The 18,448-nt window shown below is 51.7% G+C and overlaps 1 protein-coding gene and 1 long non-coding RNA gene across 14 annotated transcripts in view; one reads left to right on the top strand and one right to left on the bottom strand.

Moving 5' to 3' along the window:
- Positions 1-18,448, bottom strand: part of BSN (bassoon presynaptic cytomatrix protein) — a 59,528-nt gene that overhangs the window by 31,094 nt on the left and 9,986 nt on the right. For 10 of the 12 annotated variants that reach the window (XR_005054788.2, XR_005054784.2, XR_005054786.2 and 7 more), the window contains one exon: positions 634-1,042. Coding sequence is in view for 1 of the 12 variants with exons in the window: in XM_036994288.2 (XP_036850183.2) it covers positions 634-1,042 (409 nt within the window). In the remaining 11 variants the exon portion in view is untranslated. Of the gene's footprint in view, positions 1-633; positions 1,063-18,448 lie in introns of those variants that run through there. The other 2 variants (XR_005054789.2, XR_012128861.1) reach the window with 2 other exon arrangements.
- LOC140848293 (uncharacterized) lies at positions 1,042-17,322 on the top strand. 2 transcript variants are annotated; one of them, XR_012128864.1, is made up of 5 exons: positions 1,042-1,179; positions 3,079-3,175; positions 4,898-4,966; positions 5,127-5,195; positions 6,735-17,322. It is a non-coding gene; the product is annotated as an uncharacterized lncRNA (long non-coding RNA). The 2 variants fall into 2 exon arrangements; XR_012128863.1 differs by having other exon boundaries at positions 3,079-4,966.

Below are 18,448 nucleotides of genomic sequence, written 5' to 3'. Positions count from 1 at the left end.
AAGCCCATCAGATGAAGCCAGGATGCGGCTGTGCACCCAGGGTCCTCTGGGCCAAGGGGGCCCGTCTCACGGGAATGGCCTGGCAGCAGGCCTGCCCCCCACGGGAAGGCCCCCCGCCCATGTCCCTACTTTGCCTCTTGGACGAGGAGCTTTCTGTCACCTCAGGCCCCAGCTAACGAACAGAGACCCAGAGGGGCTTCCCAGGAACCAGCTGGAAGGCGGTGTCCTGCCTCCCCCACACCCTGCTCCCCTCACTGCCACCCTGCTCCAATGCCCACTTTCAGCGGGAGAGTCTGGCTGGAGAAGGAAATGTGCCTCCCTTAGGGCCCCACGGATGCCCACAGCCCTCTGCAAACGAGCGTCCATGGGGAAGAGCTGTCCTAAGGCTCTTTGGCCTCCCTGCGGCCATTTTTCCAGGCCAAACTTGAACTGGGTAAGAAATCCTCTTCTACTCCAGGACCCTGCCAAGCTTTAGGGGATCCCTCAGATCCAGGCCAGGCCCCCTTCTCCATGGCCACACTCTGGAGTCGGGGGATGCAGGTGTGGCTGGCCGGGGGCCACACCCAGCCCAGGAGCTGGTGGACAGTGGAGGCCCGGTAGGCCAGGCGGGCAGGCGGCGCAGAGGGTGAGTACCTGGGTGAGGTGAGGGCTGGGGTTGAAGCCGCACTGGCTGCAGACCTTGCTGAGACACTGGGTGCAGGTGTTGGCGTTCGGCTGGCTGGGGGCCGACGTGAGGTCCGAGGTCTTGCATATGGGACACAGCGTGCTGCTGGGAAGGGGGGCGATCTGGGGGACGGAGTAGGGCGACGTGGGGGTGCTGCCTCTGTCCGGTGACACAGAAGGCGAGCGCCCTGATCTCTGCGTCTTGCTGTCTACCTGCAGCGTCCTGCGGGGGCGGTCGGCCTCCTGGCCTGCTGGGCCCTGTGCCCTCATTGCCCGAGGGCTCTCAGGGCCTGGAACAGTAGCAGAAGCCTGCTTTGGAGTCGGGGAAGCTGCTCTCTGGCTACCCAGGGGCTCCTTGGGGTCCAGTCTTCTGGAAACGCTGAAACGACATTGAAAACGGCTGTGTTGGAGAAGCAGCCTGCAGAGGTCTCTCCCGAGCCCGGTAACCCTGCTGAGCCCACCATCTGCTGAGTGCTGGCAAGCGTCTGCCCCTCAAGCTGAGGGCCAGGCCACGAGGTAGGATGGCGAGTGCCCCCAGGGGCATCCTGGTTAAGTGCAGGTTCTGACTCCGCAGGTTGGGGCTGGGGGCTGCCTCGGCGACAGTCTCAGGTCACACTTTGAGTACTAAGCCTGGAAACCTGCACAGTAGGAACACCCAGGGTTCACTCCTGGCTCTCATTCCCCAGATGAATGACACCAGAATCTGTGGGGCGGGGCCCTGGCATTAGTATCTTCCCCCGCACAGCCAACGTGCGGCCCCACTGCCCCTTGGGAGGGACCCCGGCACTTGGGGACGGGTGCTCCGTGGACGCCATCTCCAGCAGGGGGGCACCCTCTGCAGGCCAGATGCCAGGCCACGTCCATCAAGACGGGTGTGTTACTTGTCTGCCAGTGCAAGGTGTGTGGGGCCGAGCTCTGGGGCCCAGCCCCGTAGGGCCACAGGGAGGATCCACGTGCCTGAGCCCGGCTGCACCCTGAGCCGGCCCGGCTGCCTGCGAGCGATGAGAATGTCAACAAGGTAGAAGGCGACCTGTGAGACTGACTCAGTTCCCTTATATCTCTTCTCTTTTGACTCAACGTAAGTTCACGTCTGCCAATTCCCCTTTCCTAACTCGAAAGGAGCAGAGCACAGAACAGAAAGACGCACGCCCGAGAGTTAGAGATGCCCCACGGGAGGGGCATGAGTCAGCCCAGCCGGGGAACGGGCTGCAGCCACGAGGCCCCACTGGACGCCCAGGCCCCCTCCCACCCCAGCCAGCTTGGGAGGAGCCAGCTCCCTATCCTGCGGAACACCCATGGCAGGAGACCCAGCAGACATACCCCTGGGCAGAGGTGCCCAGGGCCTCGTCCACAGAGAAGAGGTGCCCCCCCCCGGGGGCGGGGCGGCAGCGCAGGCAGGACCCAGCCCAGCCATGGGGAAGGCCTGAACCCCGGGTTCTCACCCACGATGCAGCTCCTCCCGGCAGCCCAGGGAGCTTTCTCCCTGGAGGGCTGGACAAGGGCAGGCAAGCAAGGAGAGGAGCGCAGAGGGGAGAGGACATGGGAAGACGGGCGGAGGGGAGGGAGGGGGCAGCAAGGGGCAGGCATGCCAGATGTCGAGCACGGCACCAAAATGCCTCATACAGGGATAGGTATTTTTTAAAGATGGATGTCCAAGAAAGGCAGAGGATTGAAAACAGCTGTAGTTTCTCCCTGCTTCCGGCTGTTAAGGCCATGGCTGATCAGAAACAAGTATCCAAGTTTAGCAGGGCAGGAAGGGGCCCCGGGCAAGAGGGCTGCTGGGCAGGGGCCCACCTCCCATCCGGCCTGCACCCTCCCATCCTGCCCCAGCACCGCTCTGGGGAGAGGGGACGCAGGCCGTACTGGTCAGACCTCCAGGAAAGGCACGAGGCCAGCCCCAGTGGGTGAAGAAGCTCCAGGCGCCAGGCCCATCCACAGGGACGGGACCACAGGGAGGGGCCCGGAGCCGCGCTAGCCACTGCACGTGGAGGATCTGCTCAGACTGGAGGCGGCTGAAGGGCAGGCAGGGAGGCGTGGGGCTGGCACCCACAGGAGGGACCAGGCTGGGTCCCCAGGCGCACCAGCGCAGGCCCCGCTCCCACCTGCTGCATATTTGAAGGAGATACTTCACTCCAGTGGACAGCTATCCCGGTTCACTAGGAGAGGGGTGAACTCAGTCAGAGCAGCTTCAGGAGCCGCAGGGGTGTGATGAATTCACGCTGGCCCCTCTGCAGGGGGCAGTGACACTGGGCACATGCTGCGAGGGGGCCCTCTCCCCTGAGACCACCAGGAGGGACTGCTGTGTGGCTCCGGGTGCTGGGGGAGAAGCCGGGGCCTGCGACTGGCAGTGGCTCTCTCAGGAGTGTATCAGAGGGTTCAGAAGTTTGAGCTTAGAAAACATTCCTGTTTTCACAGAAGAAACCATTTCTCGACATGCCCAGCTTTCAGGCCAGCAGCCACCTGCCCTTCTGGTCACACGTCCCTATTGGAGAAACAAGTTTGCTGTCCCCAGGTACGAATGTGCACCACCACTGCCACGCATGTATGGCACTGATGAAACACCCCCCACAGGGACTGAAGGAGCAGGAAACACGTGAACCGGAGCATCTGTGCTTCCTTCTCCCGGCGGCTGCCACGGGTCCCGGTTTGGAGGCGCTGCTGAGGAAATCCTCCATCCCCCAACCCTTAAAGTCGTCTCTGCTGGTTGCCCAGACCCAATTCTCTCCTGCTGAGAGAGTGCGCTCAGACCGGCACACGCGGGGGACCCCGACCAAAAGGAATTTGAGCTGCGGACAGCAACGCGTGCATAGCAGCACTGGGTGGGAAGGGGGTCCTGTGACTGCCGGAGGCCAACACCACGGCCTCAGGGCCTGAGATGCTCTCTTGGAACCGGGGATGCCTGCGCGCTGGGCAGGGAAGGTGCCACACACAGGGGTCCTGGTGGGGGCACGAGGGAGCATTCATGCGAAATTGGAGCTGCCCAGTAGACTGGCATCATGCCCTCTAACTCCCCTGCCCCGAGCTGCAGCCTCATCATGAGGATAAGGTTCCAAGACCCGAAAGACCCCAGAGAATGAGCTCCTCTTTGGTACGGTGGGGACAAAGCACTGTGCCAGGCCAGTGACAGCCCCACAGTGGGTGCATACGGAAGTGCTTGGGCATACAGCCCTGAGCACACAGGCCCCTGGGAAGAAACCATCACTGTTACGCTGAGCCCTGCCACCTCCACACGGGTCCAGCAGCTGGACCCTCCCTGGGCCAAACAAGCTCCAGCTGGTCTCAGGCCAGTGCAACCCACCAGCAGAGTGAGGGCAGTGAGCTCAGCTGCTGCGCCGAGGGGAGGGGTTGGGGTGAGAGGCGGGCCATGAAGGCAGAGAGTATAGCAATACACGCTGGAAGCAGTAAGAGTGGCTGCCACGGAATGTAAGCCAGGGGAAGCCACCAGCTCGACAGGAGAGACCCTGGGAGACTGGACACAAGACGGCAGCCAGGCCAGAGCTGCAAGGGGAGCAAGCCCGGGGACCCCTGAGCCCCGAGGCCAACGTGGGCCCACCAGGTGGATGCATCTCGGGCCAAGCTGATCGGGCCCTGCTTCCCTTTAGGCCCAGCCAGTCCCCATAATCGACAAAGGTGGGACATAGGGGTTGCTTTCTGCTGACCCCACTGGCTGGCTGAGCCGGGTTGGTGGGAACTGCTACCACCAGTTAGTGAGGCCTGCCATGAACCCAGGAGGACTTCACGGGCGCAAGCACCAAGGCCATGGACCTGTCATCCATGATGTGCCACACAACCCGACCCTTGGACATGCCCCCAGTGACAGCCCGTGGCCTGGAACTGGGCCAAATCCTTCCCCACCAGAAGGAGACGCGAGGATGCTCATAGCGTCCACCTCTGACCTCCCCCTCGGCCCATTGACACCTCTTCCTGTGGCTTTCCTGGGCCCAGGAGCTGCATATGGGCATCAGTCCCCTCACGTGAATGAATGATGGCCACCTGAGGGCCAGGAAGTGGCAGGTGCCGGCCCTGCTGAGGACTCAGCTGGGGGCTCCCAGCCCTGAATCCAGAGCTTCTCTGCTCCTTATGGGGTTTGTCTATGGACGTCTTTGTTCATCCATTCATTTAAAAACAGCTCCTAAGAACAAAGTCCCCTAGTTCCCAAATGTCTAGACTAATCTTTGTGGTCATCGAGCACTGGGTGGGGTATCAGAGTCCTGTCACCCCTTCTCCCCTGCAGCCTTGCAGGTGAGCCGTCCCAGCGCCCACGACGGGAGGCTCCGGCCAGCCTGGTCAGCAGCGCTGACAGGTATGTAATGGTTCCTTGTGACACAGTGCCACCCTTTTTTTCTCTTTGAGATTCAGTAACTTCACCAAGATATGTTTTAGGGTTGAATATTCCATACCTATTTTTCCTGAAATGTAGCATGTCCTTGCAAACTAAAGATGTATGTGTTGCTTTATTTCAGGCGGAGGATGCTTCCTGCCGTGTCTGTGAATGTCCCTTGGGCCTGTCTGTTTGGCCCCTTCTCAGGAAGGTAGAGTTTTCTGATTCCTGTTCTTGCAGTTTTATGGTTAGTTCAGTGAAGAGACTGACGAGGTGCTTTAAATTCGCCATATTTAACCAGAAGATGTTTTACAAGCCAAGATAAGTGCCATTTTTCTCTGGCTTCAGTGCACGTTCTAAGTTCTCCAAAGCATGGACCCCTTTATAAATCTGGTGGAAAACCTTTGACCTCACCCCTAGGAAGAAGAAATGTGCACATCCATAAGCACTTCTGTTTGGTTTCAGAAGGTACCAGACTTCCTTAACCCATGGGAGCCCAACTCCTCCATGGCTGACGAGGTTTCCCATCTCAGAAAGGAAGTCTACGACCTCAGTACGACACACTAGCTTTCTATGACAATGATATGCCCCCCATAACCTCTCTGCTTCCTGCTCACTCACATCACACAGACCACAGTCAGGGCGCCTGCTGTCACACCAGCCTGAGGCCGAGAGCCCCCTGACCAGCCGGGGCTCCTCGCATGGCTGCCTGCAGGCTCTCCAGAGGCCTGGCTGAGTTCTCCAACTTCCGCTGCCATGCCTTCCGAGGCCTGGTGCTTCCTGTCCCCACAGCCCGGTGCCAGCCCAGCAAGTGCCCCCCAAGGGCAGGGGCTGCCGAGCCCCATGTGGGTGCATCCCCGCCTGCCAGTTCACAGAGGCAGATGAAAGATGATTTGTATGAGGCACAGTTTGTGGACCATGGCCCTGCCTCTTTTAGGTCAGTTAAACAGTCCTATTTGTGCCATTCACCTTTTACAAAGGCCCGGCTCAGCCAATTATTCCAAATTCCAAGGGGAAGGGATCCGGAGTGGGCTTCTCCATGGCGCACAAGGGGCTGGCTTCCTCAGTGGGACCCAGAGGGAGGGCAGCGCCCCACTTTCACCGGCTTGGGTAACAGCCCATCAGCAAGAGGCTCCTGGGGCCGCCAGTGGAGCGTGGGGCCACACTGGCAGCCAGAAGAGGGGAGAGGACACGGGCGGGTGGCCAGGCCAGCATCTCGGCCCACACCTGAGACCTCGGGCAGCAGCTCCTTGGAGGGCTCTCCCCTTCCCCTCCCAGGCTTTCCGGGCGGCCTGGCCGGGCACCAGGGCAGACAAGGCCTCTGGGCGCCACAAGGACTGTGCCCAGGACGCTGACCTTTGGGCAAGTCCCAGTGTAGCCCTACAGAGACCTCCATGTGTGCAGCATCTGGACTTCAAAGCACTTCCTGGCCTTTCCAGGGATGTTGTCTGGGACCCTTCAGGGAGGCTTCCAGGCCAGCCCGCTACCCCCAGCCCCTTCCAGGGAAACCCCGCCTGGCCTGGAACCCGGGGCCCATCTCGTGGGGGCCAGTGGAAACCTAAGGCTGTGTCTGTGTCGTCTGGGGGAGCAAGAAACACCAGAGAAAGACCTGCCACTCCGAGAAAAACATTCGTACAGAGCCCAGGCCAGCTTCTCTTAAAATTTTTTAAACTTTTTTTGAGATAGCAATTGCTTGCTTTTTATGTGTGTATACAACAATAAGGAAAATCCCATCTGTGACCCAAAACAGGTAGACGAAAACTGGTTGGGGACCACGCATGGCTCTGAGTGAAATAGCAGAAGGACCCCACTGACCGGGCTCCCGCTGGCACGGCCCTCCGTTGTGGGCTCCACAGCCTGGGGCTCCACAATTGTCTGGGGCAGCACTTCTTCTGCAGCTGAAGTCACCTCTGGACACAGGGCCTGCAGCATCATTGAGGAGCGCACGGTGACCGGCTGCCTGCCTCACACGTGCCCGGGGGCTCCCAGGGCTGGCGCAGGGCCACACAGAGCAAGGAGCAAACATCTGAGAATTGAGGGAGCCGGGGTCCTCTGTGGTAGTGGCGGCTGACACGCAGGGCATGGAAGAGAGGGTGTGTGTGTGTGGCAGTCCTGGGGCCCACGTGACTTCTCAGGCTGATGACTGACAGTCTCCAGGAAGAGAAGACCCTCACGTCTGGGACACAGACAGGGCAGGCCCTGCCCAGCAGTCTTGCTCAGAAAACCCATTTGAGAGAAGCCTGGCTTTCCTGTGGCAGCTGCAACAGACACAGCCCCCCGAGGCTGGCACAGGCCCCACTGCTGAGGGCTCGCTCTCCCTGCCCAAGAGGCACAAGGGAAATGCCACCAGCCCTACGTAGGTGGGACACCGAGCAGCAGGCTTGCCAAACCTGGATGCACCCACCTTGGGCCTTCTGAGCGCGCACAGGGCCCTCGGAGCCCACTGCACCCTTTCCTCTTCCCACACCACCTCCAGACAGCAGGTCCCAGGGATCCTCACCTGACGCCCTCGTCTCCCAGTTTATGTTCTGCTCTTTTTCTAGAAGGCCCTTTGCTGAAAACCCGATTCAACCTTCAAATTCAGCTCGAGCACCCTGCCTGCCCTTATGAGGCCTTCCACACGCCTGCAGGGCCTCCCTGCAGCCCCGCCTGGTGCCACTCGCAGGCGCAGCTCCCCTCCCCTCCCCTGCACGCAGCAAGAGGACCCCCAGGAAGCCTTCATCTACCGGATGCAATTCTTTCCCAGCTCTTGAGAATCAGAATGTCGAAAGGTGAGACTCAAGAATCCAGCGGGAAAACAGGCCCCTTCTAAATAACACCCACTGTGGCACGAAAGGACCCGCAGAAAGGAAGGCCATCCACACCCTCGCAACCCTCAGCTTCACTGTCCTGCCCGCCCTATCGGCCAGCTGCGGAAGCGCACATGGATGATGGCTCGTTTTCCTCTTACCGACTCCGCAGTCTTCCCTCTGTGGGGTTCTTACCTCTCCCTCGGGAGAAGAATCTAGTGCCCATACCTGTGGCACTTGGCTGCCCCCTGGAGCTGAGAGAGCCGGGGAGCGTTCGGAAGCACCTTCCCAGGTGGCTCCTGCTGGGACTCGCCCATCGCACCTCAGGGAGCCTGCCTCCCTCTGGCAGAGATTTCTCCGGGAGGTGCAGGCCAGGAGGCTGCCCACAGGAGGTGTCCCCCATCCCTCCTCACCCTGCCTTCCTATTGTTCCCTCCTCCTCAAGAGCTGATCTTCAAGCCCCTGACGTCTCAGCCTGTTTGGGGTAGCTCTCTGGGCCTGGCCCAGCACCACAGCCACCCATGCAAGGAGCCATCCAGGGAGGGGCAGGTGTGTGAGCGGCCACCATCGGGCCCACGGCTGACGGGCACGAGACTCACCCAGAGCTGCCCCCTCCGCAGGCGCCGCGCAGGCCGCCCACACCTTCTGCGCCGCGGCCCTGACTCACAGCCGCCTCTGCTTCCACGTGGCACATGAGGGCCATCTGTCACTGAGGAAAGAGGACAGTGCGCAGGGGAGAGTGGGCCGGGCCAGGGCTGGGGCAGCCAGGCTCTGCATGCCGTCCTCCGGCTGACCCTGCCCACAGCTCTGCCATGGAGGCCCAGAGGGGGGACCCAGGAGGGACGAGGGCAGGCAACAAGCTGGCAGAATCGTGATTCTGTCATGCACCCCTGTCCCCGCCTGACCCGAGGCATCACCACTGTCCTCAGAGAGCCAGTCCGGCCTCGCCCTCCTGGAGACACAGTGGAGAGCAGAGGGGCGCAGCAGGCCGGGAGGGGCTGAGGGGCCCAGGCTGCAGCCAACACCCCGCTCGGGGACAGAGCCGGCGGGCGGCAGACGAGGGGCCCTGCCCCTGCCCCGGGCCCACAGCCGACTGCAGGGGTCTCGGGCCGAGCAGATCTCAGCAGGCGCGTCTGCTTCCCCACCTCTGCTCCAGGAGGCTTGAGTCTGCAGCTCGCGGGACACCGCATCCCCTGTAGCCCTCGCAGGCACGGGGACGGAACCGGGACCACGCACAACAACAGATGGCGCCCTCTCCCCCCAGCCAAACGCGGTGACTCACACACAACCCACAGTCTTCAGAAATCCAGTCACTACCTCCTGTTGAAAAATAAAAGAATAAGTTCTTCAGAAGCTAGTGATACAGAGAATAAACCAGAGCCCGTTCTGGGGCCGTCCTGAGGCTGCAGGTCAGGCAGGCGCGGCTGCGGCACAGCCTCCCCATGAGACGCGCCTCAGAGCAGCCGTGCCCAGGAGGTCCGGCGGGGACCTGCTCCGGGCAGGGCCGCCTAGCCTTGGGCCCGCGTGCCCGCTCTGCCCCTGGCTCCACCTGCGACTTTTTGGCTGCGACACAGGGCTGCACAGGAGGCAGAGCTACACGCGGAGGCCGACCTCGAAGAGGCCCTGGGAAGGAGGCCAAGCCCAGGGGGTGAGCAGGGGTCTCTGCGCCTTCTGCAGGCCTTTCAGAGGGCCTCGTGTGCGACGTTCAGCGGCTGGGATGGTGGCCACCTGCCCTCCCAGTCCTCCTGACCTCACCTCCAGGCCACCCCCCACCCTGGCCCCAGCTTCCTTCTTCTGGAGCCCAGGGCCCTGCCTGCTATTTGCCTCCCGCTGTGGAGCCCGCTGTCCTATCTGCTCCCCCAGAGGGGCTTCTCTGCACAGAGCAGGTATCGGCCATTGGTCTGCGTCACAGCAGCCAAGGCAAAGGACCTGGGGCCTCTTGCCCTGTCCCACTGTCTTGAGGATGGCACCTTATCTACTCCCTCTTCATTCCCTGGGGGCCATTCTTCTGTCTCAGACCCATGTTCAACAAACTCTGCCCCTGGCTCCCAGATGGGGCTTTGGGCTGTGACTACAGCCCCCACTCACCCCCAGGGCTCCGGGCCCCCTTCCTTCATGCACGTCACACACCGCGACCAGAATAACTGCCATGACCAGCCTCGGCGACCTTCAGCAGCTACTCCGCCGCCTTCAGACTCAAGCCCACCAGGCCCTCCGGCCTCTAGCCTCATCCTTCTACTCGACCTGATGTCCAGCGGCCCCCCACCCCAGCTGCCCCTTGCAGCCACTCCCTCACCACTCTCAGCCAACACGGTGCTGCAAGTTCTGGCTGCTGCAGTAAGGCAAGTAAATGGGATAAAAGGCATTTGGGTTGGAAGGGAAGAAACAAAACTGCATTTATTTGCAGATGACATGATTATCTACATAGAAAATTAGATGACAAAGGCCTACAAAGGAATCTATAAAAACAAAGTCATAGTACTATTAAGTTCAGCAAGGTTGCAGGATAGAAAATAAACATAAATGTCAATCATATTTCTATATACCAGGAATGAACATGAAGACATCAAAAGTAGAAGTACAATACCACTTAACAATCACTCCAAAGAAAATAAAATACTTAAGACACTTGAAAAACATTTACAGGATCTGTATGCTATAATTAGAAAATGCTGATGAAAGAACTCAAAGAAGACCTAAATAAATGGGCAGGCATACTATATTCATGAACTACAAGACTCAACATAGAAAAAGTATCAATTCTCCCCAAATTGATGGGTAGGTTTAATGCAATTCCTATCAAAACCCCAGTAAGGTTTTTATAGACATAGACTAACTTATTCTAAAACTTACATGGAAAATCATGAGCCACAGAACACTAAAATAATATTGCCAAAGAAGAGTAAAGTGGGAGGGAATTTTCTACCCAATATTAAGGCTGACTGTACAGCTTCAGTACTCAAGACGGTGTGGTACTGGTAGAAGGACAGACACACAAATCAACGGAATAGAACAAAGGATTCAGAAACAGATCCACACAAATATGCTCAATTGATTTTTCACAAAGGTATAAAACCAACCCAAGGGAGGGAGGATAAGCCTTTTCAACAAATGTCAGAGCAACTGGACATCCATAGACAAAAAAAAAAAAAAAAGATTGGCTGAAGCCACATACCTTATACAAAAATTATTAATTCACAATGGATAATTTATTTGTCAGGAAAATCCTCAGGATGTAGGCTAGTCAAAGCACTCTTAAACTTGATACTATAATGTATAACTGTAGGAAAAAGTGGTTAAGTTGGACTTCATCAAACTAAAACGTTTTATTTTGTTAAAGCCCATATGAAGAGAATGAAAAGAAAAGTTATAGAGTAGGAGAAAATGTTTGAAACCACATATCCAATAAAGGACTAGTGTCCAGAATATATGAAGGACTCTCAAAGCTCAACAGAAGAAAAAACTTAATTAGAAAATGGGTCAAAGACATGAACAGACTGTCTACTAAAAAAGGATGTGCAAATGGCAAATAAGCATATGAAAAGATATTCAACATCATTATCCATTAGGGAAATGCAAATTAAAGCCACAATGAATAGCAGAATAACAGAAATAAAAAATAATGACAATACCATATGCTGGCAAGGATGTAAATAAACTGGATCACTCTACACTGATGGTGAAAATGGAAATGGTATGGCCACTCTGGAAGACAGTTTGGCAGTTTCCGCAAAAAACAGGTGTGCAACTGTCACATGACCCAGCAACTGCCCTCCTGGGCATTTATCCCAGAGAAATGAAGACCTACAGTCACATAACAACCTGTGCATGAATGTGCATAAAAGCTTTATTTGTAGTAGACCAAAACTGGAATCGCCCGGGTACCCTTCCACGGTGAATGGTCAAACAAACTGCTGTACATCCACCCCATGGAATATTACTCAGCAAAGAATAGGAATGAACTGCTGATACATTCAACAGCTTGGACAAATTCTAGGGAATTATGTTGAGCGAAAAAAGCCAAACCCAAAAGGTTACATACTGTGTGATTCCACTTACGCAACATTTTTGAAATGACAAAATTTTTAAATGGACACACTAGTGGTTGCCAGGGCTTGTGACAGAGTGGAGGGAAGGAGCAGGAGGGAGGTGGGTGTAGTTCCAGGAGGACAGCAGGAGATCCTTGTGGTTGGAACTGTTTAGACTCTTGACTGTGGTGATAAACACAAAAATCAACACAGGTGACAAAACTGCACAGAGCTTGACAAGCATACACACAAGAGTAGAAGTAAAACTGGGGAAATCTGGGTAAGACCGGTGGGCTGCAACAACGTCAGTCTCCTGGTTGTGCTATTACACTACAGCGTTGCAAAAGGTGGCCGCTGGAGGAAAGAGCTGAAGTGGAACAGCAATGCCTCTGCTTTATTCTCACTGCTGTGTGTGAATCGAAAATAATCTTGATTTTTTAAAAACTGAGTATGTCTCAAATTAAGCCTACTCTACTACTGGCTTGCCATTTTTAAAAACTGCGAATAAGAAATGTGTTGTTTTTCCATCATTTCCTATTATTCTACGTCTTCGGTTCTCAACCTTATCAGAGCCAATCATCTTTTTAATAACAACTATAAAGTGAGCTTAGAAATTTCTGGAAAAATAATTTTTAAAAGAAGGCAAAATAAAGACAGATAAACGGAAGCAGAAAAAAACCTGTTGAAAGCAAATTGCCTTACAAGAAATAATAAAGGTCGATCATACCTCAACAAAGCTGGGGGGACGAAGAAAAAAGGGAGGAAGTCCCTCATGCAGACAGCAAGTGACAGCACACAGGGCTTCAGATCTTCCCGAAACACAGAGCGCGGGCACAGGTGAGGGTGTGGGCGACCCTAGGGGAGGGCGTGATTCCTCTCCTCTGTTCTCTTAACTGGTTAAAACACAACTGCATAAAATTCCGTGTGTGTGCACACTGTCGGGCTAATGACATACACAAGTGTGCTGCTTGACAGGAAGAGCACAAACGAGATGTGTGACGACAAAGCCTACTGAAGTAAATGACGTCAGAAAGTAACTCAGATGCATGGGAAAAATTAGGAGATTCAGAAACAGTACAGAAGACGGTTAATACGAACACATTTTGCACAGGTACCTGCTCTCCTTTTTTTCTATCAACTTCTTTGAAAGATCTAGATAAGATTATATGTGACATTATACAATGTTAATATTGATGACTGTATTGCTGGGTTCGTAACATATGGATACAATACGTATAACAATAATAGCACAAAAAAGGGGAGGAAGTAGTGTCTCTGGGTGGAGCGAAGTGTCTATATTCTAATAGAATTAAGTTAGCGTGAATCTGAAGTAGATTCTGACAAACTACAATGTACAGTGTAAGCCTTAAAGCAACCACTAGGCAAGTAGTTTTTAGATATACAATTAAAAATCATCACAGCAATTAAAATGTTACACTAGAAAGTGTTCACTTAATCCACAAAATGGTAGGACAGGAGGGAGGAATGAAAAGCATGAGGCAAAAAGAAATCACAGAGCAAACTGGCAGGTGTTGATCTAAGCACATCCATAATACTGCTCAAATAAAAATCAATTAACCCAATCTGATCAAAAGTCAAAGACTATCAGACTTGATTTAAAAAAATCCAACTATAGTCTATCCATTAGAGATACATTTCAGATTCAAAGATATGAACAGCTGGACATTTTATTAATGAGAAAAGGTTACCATGCAAAGTGCAACCACATGAGAGTGCCTATACTAACACCAGAAGAAAAACAGACCTGCGGGGGCAAAAATAGTTACTAAAGATAAAGGTTGATGAAAAGGTCGATCCATTAGAAAGATTAAATTTATATATAATTATTATAGTTATAAACAATTATGTTCAACTAGTATACAATATATAATTACATGCAATTATAAACATATATACACCTAACAGAGCACCCAAGTCATGAAGCAAAAACTGACAGAATTAAAGAGAGAAAAAGAGAATTCAGCAACAGCAGCTGGAGACCCTTACACCTTCTCAATAATGGACAGAACACGGAGGCAGAACTCAGAAGACTTGAACACTGTGAACCAACTAGAACTGACAGGCGGCTATGAACCCTCCTGCCAACGAGAGTGGATGCACCTTCTCCAGTGCACGTGGAACATTCTCCAGGCTAGACCGCGAAACATTCAAAAGAACTGAAATCATACAAAGTGTGTTCTCTGAACACAATATAACTAAATTAGAAATCAGTAACAGAAAGAAATGTGGGGAAGTCACAAATAAATGTAAAAAAAGCAACACATTCCTAAATAGCCAATGGGTCCAAGAAGAAATCACAAGGAAAATTAGAAGACATTTTTGAGAAGAATGAAAATGAAACCACAATATACCAGAACACACAGGGTGCAGGGAAAAGCAGTGCTCAGAGGGAAGCTTACGGTGCAAATGCCTATATTCAAAAGAAAGGCCTCAAATCATTAAGGTCACCTTCTACCTTAATGACTAGGAAAGGAAGAGCAAACTAAAACAAGATAAGTACAAAGAAGGAAATATAAAGATTAGAATTTAAGTAAATGAACAGAAAACAATAGAGAAAACCAATGGAAGAAAAAATTGGTTCTTTGAAAAGATCAACAAAACCAACAAATATTCTTTTAATGAAGAAAAAAGATACAAATAACTAAAATCAGAAATGAAAGAGGAGATGTCATTGGTGATCTTAAGTAAATAAAGAGGATTCCAAGAGAATTTAGGTAACTTAGATGAAATGGACAAATTACGAGAAAGATGCAAATCACCTAAACAGACTTAGCAAGAAAAAGAAAACCCCTAAATATAGAGCTGTGACAGGTAAAGGGGCTGAATCAGTGCCTCTGAATTCCCACAAAGGAAAACCCAGGGCCAGGTGGCTTCAGTGGTGAATTTGACTAAACACTGAAAAAAGAATTCCTATCAACAAAGACACCACAAGAAAAGAAAACTACCAATCAATCTTCCTTACAAATAAAGGTACAAAAATCCTCAAGAAAATACCAGCAAACCGAATTCAGCAGCATATTAGAAGTACTATACATTATGACCAAATGGGGTTTATTCCTGAAATACAAGGATAGTTGAACATCTGAAAATTAACCAATGTGATGTGCCATATTGATAGAATGAAGAAAAAGACATATGATCATCTTGATTGATACAGAAATAACATTTGACAAAACTCAGTATCTTTTCATGATAAAACCAGATTTAGGAATAAACCAAGAGTAGGAGGGAATTTCCTCAATATGATAAAGGCCATATATGAGAAAAACCACAGCCAATATCACACTCCATAGTGAAAATCAAACTTTTCATCAGAGATCAGGAACGGGACAAAGGTTCGCTTTCACCACTTTTATTCACATAGTACTGGAATTCCTATCCAGAGCAAGTAGGCAAGAAAAATAAATAAAAAGCAGTCATATTATAAAGAAAGAAGTAAACTATTCCCATTTACAGAGGAATACACTAAAAAACTATTCAAACTAATAAATGAGTTCAGCAGGGATGCAAGATTCAAGATCAACACACAAAAATCAACTGTATTTCTATACACTAGCAATGAATAATCCACAAAGAAAGTTAAGAAAACAATTCCATTTACAAGAGCATCAAAAAATAAAATACAAGATGTTCCCAAAGGTCTTTAGGGCAGTTTATCAGAACACACTGGTAAGCTGACTTCAGGTCATGATCCACAGACTTAATTCATTCTTTCTTAAATGCAAAAAAACAAGAAAGACAGACAGACTTAGGTCTTTCTAATAATAAGTTAGCAAAATGTGAGATTCACATACTGAAAACTGCATAACATCGTCAAACTAAATCAAAGAACAGCTAAATAAATGGGAAGACATCCAGTTCATGGATTGGAAATCTTAATATCACGAAGAAGACAATATTCCCAAATTGCTCTAAGGATTCAGTGCGATCTCTATCAAAATCCCAGCTGGCTTCCTTGCAGAAATTGACAAGCTGCTCCTCAAGTTCATGTAGAAATCTAAAGGACCCAGAATAGTCAGAACAATCTCGAAAAAAAAACAAAGTCAGAGGAGCCACACTTTCTAATCTCAAAGCAATAGTGATCAGGACAGTGCGACACTGGCATAAGGATAAGTACACGCATCACTGAAAATAGTCCAGAAATAAACTTACACATACATGGTCAATTGATTTTTAATAAGGATGCCAAGAAAACACAACAGAGATAAAAGAGTCTTTTCAACAAATGGTTCTGGGACAATTAGATACACACATGAAAAAGAATGAAATTGGACGCCTACCTCACACCAGGCATAAAAGTGTATTCAAACGGATCACAGACCTGAATGTGCGAGCTAAAACCACAAAACTCCTAGAAGAAAACACAGGAGTGGATCTTCATGACCTTGCGTTGGGCAACAGTTTCTTATGTAAAACCAAAAGCACAAACGCCAAAAAGAAAAAATAGCTAAAATATCAAAATTAAACTTTTGTTTAATAAAGAGTAAAAGACAAGCCACAGAATGGGAGAAAACAAACACAAGAAAGAAAATGCAAATCACCCATCCGCTAAGAGTCTGCTCTCCAGACTATAGAAATGCATTTTACAACTCGACCATGAAAAGACAACCCTACTAAAAAACAGGCAAAGGATTTCAATAGACATTTCTCTAACGAAGATATGGAAATAGACAACAGGCACATGAAAATATGTCCAGCTCATTTGTCACTGGGCAAACACAAGTCACACCCATCAGGACGGCTGCAATAAGGATAATGGCAAGTGTTGGCCAAGACTTGGAAAAATGGGACCATCGTTGGCAGCTGGTTGGCTGCGGAACGAAGCAGTCGCTTTGGAAAACAGCCTGCTAGCTCCTCGGACCTTATGTGGGGAGTTTCCATGTGGCTCAGCAAGTTTACTCCTAAGAATAGATCCAAAAGAAATAAAAAAATCCCCAGAACAAGTTTTCTACAAAAAAACTTGTGCTCAGATGACCAGGCAGAATTACTCATAATAGCCAAAGCCACAAATGTCCGTGAACTGCTGAATGAATAAAATGTGGTGTGTCCAGCCAACGGAGTGCTTCTGGGCCATGAAAACAAAGCACGGATGCTGCATCGTGAACAAACCTGAAAATGTGCTAAGTGAAAGAAACCAGGCCCAGGAGGAAAAAACATGTATCACGTGATCCACCACCCGGTGTGTCCCGGGCAGGACAGTCTGTGGGACGGACAGCAGGTCAGCGCTGCCGGACGCTGAGGGTGGGGGCCAAGTGAGAAGCCACTGCTAACAGACACAGGGTTCTTTCTGGTCTGACGAAAATGTTCTAGGCTTAGATTACAGCTCTTGTTGTACAACTCCAAAAACCGTTAAGTGACACACTTTAAATAAGAGAATCTTATGGTATATGAATCATATCTCAAAAAAAAAAAGTGTTTAAAAATACTGAGCCTCTGTATTCTCAAATACGTAATGCTCACTTCTAAACTGTAAGCTTGTTCTACTGTGCTAATAATGTGTTCAGCAGTCACAAAATTAGAAAATAAAAAGAAGTATTAAAAAAAACTTCGGCTCACAAAATGGGTAAGGATTCCCATGCCCTTCTCTCCTGAAGTCAGGGCACTTGGCACCTCCGCGCCAGCGGCTCAGGTACTCGCTCCCTCCGCGTGCCGGGCTCCCTATTCACACCACCGACCTAACAACCACAAAAGCCAGGTACTGTTATCATTTGTAATTTTCCAAATGAGAAGACTGAACATTAAGGCAACACAACAGCCTACAGCACCAGCAGAGACAGGGAGGCCGGGGCCCAGCCCGCGAACACCCAGCCCGCGCCTGCTCCCACACTCCTACTGAATGAACGGGGTCCTGCCCAGGGGCACGGAGGCCAGGTCCAGGGAAACATGCCTCCCACTGTTTGGCATTTCACATACCCCACAATGTTTCCAGTAGGGTAGAATTTGAGTTAGAACCCCAACAAAAGTTCTTGATTTGATTGGTTGGACATTCGGAATTCGTGTTCCTGGGGCAAATCTGGGGTCAAAGGCCTCCCACAAGCAGTGGGGACACCAGCAAAACACGAAGAAAGTTAGGGGGCAGGTCATGACCAGCAGCCAACAGTAAGGCTTCTGAGAACAGTGTGTGGCATGCAGTCGGTGCTCCATAAATGTCTGCCGAAGGGATGGATGACCCCAAGCGCTGTCCTGCTCCGACCCCAGGAGGAGTTGGGCCGCACTAGAGGAAATCTTCAGATTCCCAACACCCAATTCTTTAGTGGGAGAAGCCAGAGAGTCGGGGTCCGCCTGCTTTCGGATCTAGGGCCAAGTCTCAGCAGGGCCCCAGGTGGCGTTCTAACACAGGGCGGCACCGGCCATAAGGAGAGGGCAGATCCGAGCTACAGACACTCCCTTAGGCCGCAGGCGACCGTGCTGTGCACAAGTTTCCCGCTCAGAGGACTGTGAACTGGGCAATGCAACATACAGAGGGTTTGAATGAAGAGAAATGAGTTTCCATCTGTGCCAGGGAAGAAGGGATTTTGCAGGGACTCTGCACCCAGGAGGTGGCCCAGGCCAACTATAGCCTGGGGGCACGAGTGGGAGGTGGAGACTCAGGGGGAGGCCACAGCGCTGCCCAGCGTCACCCTCACC

This window comes from Manis javanica, chromosome 3, assembly GCF_040802235.1.
Source record: "Manis javanica isolate MJ-LG chromosome 3, MJ_LKY, whole genome shotgun sequence".
Classification (NCBI taxonomy): Eukaryota; Metazoa; Chordata; class Mammalia; order Pholidota; family Manidae; genus Manis; species Manis javanica.
This window is presented reverse-complemented; position numbering and strand designations above follow the sequence as displayed.